Source organism: Saccostrea echinata, unplaced genomic scaffold (assembly GCF_033153115.1).
Source record: "Saccostrea echinata isolate AGI-Se365-2 ecotype Australia unplaced genomic scaffold, CSIRO_AGI_Sech_v1 ptg000041l, whole genome shotgun sequence".
Lineage (NCBI taxonomy): Eukaryota > Metazoa > Mollusca > Bivalvia > Ostreida > Ostreidae > Saccostrea > Saccostrea echinata.
In genome coordinates, this window is record NW_026889790.1 from 595650 (window position 1) to 603321 (window position 7672).

A 7672-nucleotide genomic window follows, 5' to 3' on the forward strand; every position below is an offset into this window, starting at 1 on the left:
TACAGTTCTAGTATTTATAATGTTTTCAAGACAAACTTAAACTAATATAAACCTTATGGTTAACAACTTTATCACTCAAAGAATTTAATGAAATTCAGATTTATTTTGAAATATGCGAATGAATAATGTTCAGAGAAACGAATGATTTGTAGCTTTCGTAAACTGTAATTAGACTGTAGATAAATATCACTATATCTTGGGGGGGGGGGGAGGAAAAATTTTATAAGAAATACTGTACAGATTTGAAAACTTGCGTGTTTGAATATTAGAACTCTGGGGAAAAAAACAAATGGTCATTCCTGAAGTGTTTTCTATAAAACTATATTATATATAAACATGTTTTATGTACAAATTTGTGTGGTTTGGGCGGAATGAACATAACTACTCGATGTACTGTCACTCTTCCTTGTAATATTTCGACATCATACCTTAATTAATTAACTATAAAAAATTTCCTTATTATAATTGATAAAGTTCTATCTCATTAATGCGTTTCCTGTTGCAATATATGCTACATCAGATGATGGGTTTGAATTGGGGCTTTTCAATACCACTTCAAAATTTGTACTAAGTCCAAAATTATTCCATCGTATATATCCATGTATGAAGAATATATGTCTCCAAAATCAACATATTCACTTATATAGGAATTTTAAGCTTTTGTAACATTAAAAATTATAATGAAATACTTGCTTGTGACACATAAAACTCAAGGGTGCTCTGAAGTTTATGATGTATAAATCAGTAAAAAAATAACTTTGCGGAAAAACATGTCTAGCTATGACTACTATAGTAATATCTAAAATTAGATGAAAGATAGGTTAATATTCAGACCGTCGCGGTGTTTCAAAAACATTTTCACATACGCGTCAGTACAAAAGCTAAGTATCCAAGAATTTGTCCCAAAGGGGAAAATGTAGTATACACACTTGTACTAACTGATTCCCTTTTAATTTGTATGGTGGCATATTTCTGCCCCTTGTGTGCAAGTTATTTTTCTATCAAATATGCCGACATGCAAGATAAATATGTTGACATGCAAGATAGTTATGTCAACATGCAACATAACCATGTTGACATGCAAGAAAATTGCAATCAAATAAAAATTATAAAAAATCTTCAAAAATCTCAAATATCGCCTACATGTGACATCCAACATGCTAGATGGTACTTATTTATGTTAACATGCGAGATAAATATGTTGATATGCAACTTATTTATGTCAACATGCAACTTGGTTATGTTGACATGCAAGATAAAATGTTGATATGCAACTTATTTATGTCGATATGCAACTTATTTATGTCGACATGCAACTTGGTTATGTTGACATGCGAGATAAATATGTTGACATGCAACATATTTATGACGACATGCAACTTATTTATGTTTACATGCATTTTTCAGATACAGTTCTGCTATGACCTTAACCTTAGACCTTGAATCATAGTTCAAAGTCACTGCACACCCTTTAAAAGAGACCTCGGACGAACAGATTGACGGACGGACACATTAATTACTATAGGTAGCCCGCAGAGAGGGGCCCTAAAAACGTTTTATAATCTACGGTCACGTTTCTGAATCGCCAGGACATTTTATCTAAGGAAATCCAATTTATACTTTGTTGTCCTCCTCATATTATAGAAAATAATTTAAACTGCAACATTTGCTTAAATAAATTTTCGATCATTAAAATCAACTTCAATTTTACCAACAGAAAAAAAAAACAGAACCGTGCCTCATTGCACGTGTCTTGGGTAGTAACGAATCTGCACGCTCGCACAAATGTTCAAACTGTGTATCACATAATTTCTTTTGCATTTAAATTTAATCATTTAATTCAAAATCTTATCATTTTAAAAATCGATCATATTTAAAAAAGGATATATCCAAAATGAAATCTCAAATCGATCATATTCACTGTAAACTTTTTCGCCATTCCTGGGTCTTCAGACATTTACATCGATTTGTGATTTCATTTTTGGATATTTACTTTTTTGAAATTATATATATCCGCTACTCAACATAATTAAGTTGCATGTCAACATATTTATCTCGCATGTCGACATAACTAAGTTGCATGTTGACATAAACAAATTGCATGTTGACATAACTAAGTTGCATGTTGACATAAATAAGTTGCATGTTGACATAAATAAGTTGCATGTTGACATAAATAAGTAGCATGTAAACATACGTAAGTTGCATGTCAACATAAATAACTTGCATGTCGACATAAATAAGTAGCATCTAGCATATTGGAAGTCACATGTGGGCAATTTTTGAGATATTTTAAAGATTTTTTATAATTCTTATTTGATTGCAATTTTCTTGCATGTCAACATAGTTATGTTGCATGTTGACATAACTATCTAGCATGTCAACATATTTATCTTGCATGTCGACATGTTTGACAGAAAAATAACTTGCACACAAGGGGCAGAAATATGCCACCATAAATTTGTCTTTACTATGTTGGTAAAATTCTTTTATACAAAATCCGATGTAAATATTGAATTGTTTCACGACATATCTACATTATTTTTCAATGACTATCTACATTTCCCAGAGACTGTTTATATTTCAGTCATGAAATTCTACCTTTTTTTCACACATTCACGCAGATTTATGTAAATATGTCATGTTATTTCCTGTTGTCCCTTTTGAGTCCTAAATTCTTAAACCAGTCTTGTTCATCTTTACGACAGCTTTGTTAAATCAAGTTAAGAGGTTTTTCATGAATACATAAGGAACTTTTCAAATATTTTAAACAGATGCATGATATGTAGAATTATTAATTCAAATATCAAATTAAGCAGATCGTATAGTGATAGCAGATATACATATTCATTATATTGCCTATCACAATCTAGGGCATTTTAATTAATGGGGGGGGGAGGTAGGAGAAAGAAGATGTAAGGAGGGACAAGGGTAGAAAGGGAGTATGAAGAGGGGGGATTTAGAGGGAAAGAGTACTTAATAGAAAGGAGGAGTAAGACCGTCACAGACTAGAAGTAAAGGGGGGAGGGGGGGACGACACTCTCCTAAATATTTAAGTACCTGACCATGACGCACCCTCAAATATCTAGCATCGATATCAAATTTCACTAACTCGACGATGAATTTCCAAACACCCTGTAAACAGGTATGCAAAATAAACAAGTCACGAGAAAGTAAGACTCATGTGATCACAGCTGTATAAAACCGTACTGTACACGGAAGAATCGATTAACGAAATCCCCCACCAGAAGAATGAAGTCCATCTTTCTCGCAGTTCTGACGGTTCCTTTACTTTGCCATTTGACACAGGGATGCTGCACCCCCGAACAATGGAGAGGGGATATGGGTTTTTTGGTCGGCACTAATAAAAACGGGAAAGGGGGATACGAAGCGGTAAGTAAAAAAAATAACTGTCCTGGATATTAACCCGCTCTGTTTATGTAAGCACTGGATTTTTACTGCAATATATTTTATATTAATATAGCAGTAGTAATTAATTTAAAATGGTAGCATACTGTTGTGTATACAGTATGATATAGACGAGGTAATTTATAAACAAGGGTTAATAGAAAATGTGGAATTCTACACGGGGTCATAAGGTGTTGTCAATCTCATCTCTTGTCCATCAGACAAATTTGTAGAACCTGTCAACATTTCCAAACATCAATGAAAATGTTTAAATGAACCATTTACAAATGCCACATTCATTCATTCATAAAGACTTATATTTATAATTGAAAGTTTCTATATGAGGGTAAACTTCATGTTAGAAATTGTAATCTCACCTTTTCTATATCACCGTGACCGCATTCACCTCAGGTTCATTTTCTTGAATATTCATGATTTGCATTATGAAGACCAAGAACATAAAGTTTATTATCTTGTGCTATGAAAAGACTTCTTCCCTCATATTTCCTGATTGTGCAAAATAAACGTATTAGTAGGGTATTTCGGGGTACAAAACGTCTCAGTATTCGTCATACTTTGTAAGGCAATATACCCCAGGTGTGTTGTATTCAGTATGTACTACCTTCCCAAAATGACCCTGACCCTACAAGTATAGTGTTAAAGGCTATAAAAGGCAGTAGACTTAGATGAATGCATGGTAAGATTATGAAAACTATTTTTTAACGTAGGGAAAAGTCCGGCTTTTCTATGATGCCAAGAACACAAAAATAGCCGCCTTTTCAGAGGGAGTTGTAGACGGCAAGTTCTTCAGAGGAGCAATGATCCAAAACTTTGAAGCAGTGAGTATTGAACACAGTTTAGATGTGTTACTCATTATCTGATAATAGTCATGATGGTATAAATGTTTATTATAATATATATTTTCTTTACTCCAGGGAGTTCAGTATGTTGTCGTGAATGGTAACTGCAATACAACAAGACTGAGAGGAAAGGAATTTAAGCCCGCTTGTGTTCCTAGTAAGTCTGTTTCTATTTTCAGGTACAGGGTCAGGTCAAGTTATTGTAATAATTCATTATGATGCAAAGTATATTTTTAGGACACTATGCGTGTATCTGCTAGGGAAACTTAATACCTATTTTAAATGGAGGGCAAATAATTATAGTTAACGGTAAAATAATAATTTGCAACATTTTTTAGAATGCAGGAGAGCATTTTTTTTTTTAAAGTGACTTTAGCGAGTCTGATTAATTTAACTTCGCTCCAAAAACGTACAAGGTAAAACTGATGTTGTAAATGCCGGGTATATATAAAATAAAATTAAAATTAAAATTTCTTCCTTTGTTGTATACCTGATATCAAATGGATGTCACGGTGTACATGATATACAGGCTGTACTCGCAAACATATAAAATACATACACTTTACAACTCTGTATAAATTAAATTGGTTTGCAAAATTTTAATGTACGAAATCAATTTGCAATATTTTCATAGGACGAATATGACTTTGGGTTTTGCTTGATGTTACTCCATCAGATCGTTAAATATTCTTCGACCAGAAGTTAAACGTGTATTGGCCCATCACATTGTTTTGTTTTTTTTTTCTTCTTCTTCTTTTACCTTTCACAGGCGAAAGCAAAAAAGTGAGTGACACACACTTGGGAACATCTACTGATTCACTAGACGTCAGTTCATACGAGATCCCACTAAAGAGGGTCAAGGGAAATGCTTACTTCATGGTTACTAATGAGTTATGTATCCCTATCGGAGAGACTGTCACGGGGGGCACCGAGAAAGGTATGAATAGAGATCCAAGAAGAGATAGATTTGTAAATTATTTTGTAAATAAACAGGAGTCAAGAATTGTGAAAGATGTAGGTCAAAAAATGGCCATATTCAAGGTCAATTGAATATACAGTAAAACTTGTTCAGTACAAACACGAATATACTGAATGTACGGATATAGCGAAGTTTTTCGGGATCCCCTGCAAAATGCTTAACAGTTCCTTTATATTTCTTATAGTTAGAATGCACTCAGGTATAATGAATTTACGGATATAACGAACTGAATCTAAGTCCTGTAGAGGTCAAAAATATATTAGCATCTTTCATAACGATTTTTTTTAAGATCTCAAAATTTAAAGAGTATTGAACTGACATTACTTTTCCTATTTATATTTGAAATTCATTTCATCTGAAAAATTTGGTAATCCAAGATAGGTTTTCTATACATTCAATACTGCATTGAAACTATTCGACACTCATACTTGAAGGAAAACATGTATATTACGAATTTATATACTTTAACAAGTTCATTATAGGGAAATAATGAAGTAAATTTACAGGTCCCTAGAACTTCGCTATAATCGAGTTACTGTAATATTTGTTAGTTACATTTGATTATTAAAATACTGAACAGATAGTATTATTATTATTATTATTAGGAGGTTTCATGGCAAGCATTGGATACACAGGAGTTGAACCTGGGATAGACGACCCCAGAGTTTTTGACAAACCAAGAGAATGCAGAGATAAAATTGAAGAGGTAAGGGTCAACAGTGCTTACAATACCTAACCTTTAAGCTTATCTTTCAAATCATTAATCCTCCCTGGGACTAAGTTATATTTTGAATTTTATTTGACATTTAAAATGCTTCAAATAGTGACCTCTTTAAGTCATATTGTTGAAATAGAAACTTTGCAAGTTGGATAAAATATAGAAAAGTACATGTTCAATAATATGCAAGATCAGATATCCTGATGCATCTAAGTGACCAGGCCGACTAGATGTAGAATATGACTGCTTGAATTTTTTCTCTCTGTAAATTATTTTTTTACTAGTACATGTATTTGTATCCACAGATGAAAAAGTCCATGGAGGACTTTATAATTGAAATTAAGCGTCTGTTTGATGTTTGATATTGTATCCTTGGACTATTACAATGTACATAATGTGTATTGTAACAATCAATGTAGCAATTTTATCTGTCACGTTTTAAGTTAAAGTAAACCCCATTTTTTCTTTGTTATCTTTCACGTTTCAAGTTAGAATAAACCCAATTTTTCTGTATCTCCGTCATAAGGGGACAAACATAGTACTATGGAAAAATACAATGTGTCATTCTAGATCTCATTAGCCATCAAACAAACTAAGCACTTTATCATATAAAATCCTCCACCTCTTTATTTTCATCAACTACATAACACATGAGGAAGTAAAGACGAGAGACGATTTTAGGTAGATTTTTAAATATCTGTGATAGTGTGTTTAGTTATAAATAGAAATACCTATTGTTTTGCCAAACCGCTTACTGTCCAAACTTCCTTGTAAGATTTGCTGTTAAAAAGATATTAACTGATTGTCGGTGTTTATCTTTTATTGGGCCGGGGGGGGGGGGGGGGGATTGTTAATATTGCTACGCTACTGTCAGCGGTGACTTGAACAAAATGTAACCAAAAGAGCAGTTTAAAGAAACATGATCTACTGGCATTATTTTTCAAAGCTTGTTACAGTAACAATCTTCATATAAACATTTAATTGGCTTTATCATTCACATTAATTAAAATAAGCATGATAGGAACCTCGTGATGCAAACTTTCATTTCAGTATGGACAGGTTTTTACTTCTTTAAATCAGCCATCACCTACATAATGCAAATAATGTGATTCTTCTCTTTACAGGGGGAGGTCGATCTCTTTGAAAAGTTTGGAATGTTAAACCACAAAATGTCCAGTCTGTTCAGATAAATAATGCAGTGAAGCTAACACGAAATCCAAGGAAAAAAACCTGCATCATTCATCTTTTTGTCACTATAAGTTTCTGATCTTTGTCAACTTTTTGTATTGGTATGAATCTCTTACATGCCTTTTGAAGAATGTTCTGGACTTTGTATACGTAGTTATGTGTTTTTTGTGTTAGAACATAATTATTTCTTAGTACAAAACATCGAATGTTTACATTTTCTTACAAATTTCATTACTTTTATGAACCACTTGATGCTATAATTCGTACTTACTTCCTTTTTTACTTTGAATAAACACTTTTTTTTTTCATTTTCTAATTATTTTTTTTTCTTATTCATTTAGATAAGTAACATAGAGGTATCTTTGAAATTGTGATTCAAAAAATACAAAACAAAAACTGGGTAAAAGGGTATTAAAAGTGTGTTTGTTTGTATTTTTCCTAAGCTTTTCTTAGCCATGGGGAAGGGAATTTTGCTATGGGCTGAATAATTACGTATGTCAGCGTTGTAAAATTGTTATC

General features: G+C 32.5%; 1 protein-coding gene across 1 annotated transcript; it reads left to right on the forward strand.

The window, feature by feature from the left end:
• The first annotated feature begins 3207 nt into the window (after positions 1-3207).
• Positions 3208-7465, forward strand: LOC133200890 (uncharacterized). The gene is made up of 6 exons (XM_061336706.1): positions 3208-3393; positions 4137-4247; positions 4344-4425; positions 5038-5205; positions 5853-5953; positions 7090-7465. Exons 1-6 carry the CDS (start codon positions 3253-3255, stop codon positions 7153-7155), a joined length of 669 nt encoding a protein of 222 aa, XP_061192690.1. The 5' UTR covers positions 3208-3252; the 3' UTR covers positions 7156-7465.
• Positions 7466-7672: the final 207 nt, after the last annotated feature.

Excerpts from the sequence above, each read along its gene's own strand:
- LOC133200890 (XM_061336706.1), top strand. The coding sequence starts at position 3,253 with ATGAAGTCCATCTTTCTCGCAGTTCTGACGGTTCCTTTACTTTGCCAT. Across the intron at positions 4,248-4,343 it reads TGATCCAAAACTTTGAAGCA|GGAGTTCAGTATGTTGTCGT; the intron begins GTGAGTATTGAA and ends TCTTTACTCCAG. Across the intron at positions 5,954-7,089 it reads GCAGAGATAAAATTGAAGAG|GGGGAGGTCGATCTCTTTGA; the intron begins GTAAGGGTCAAC and ends TTCTCTTTACAG.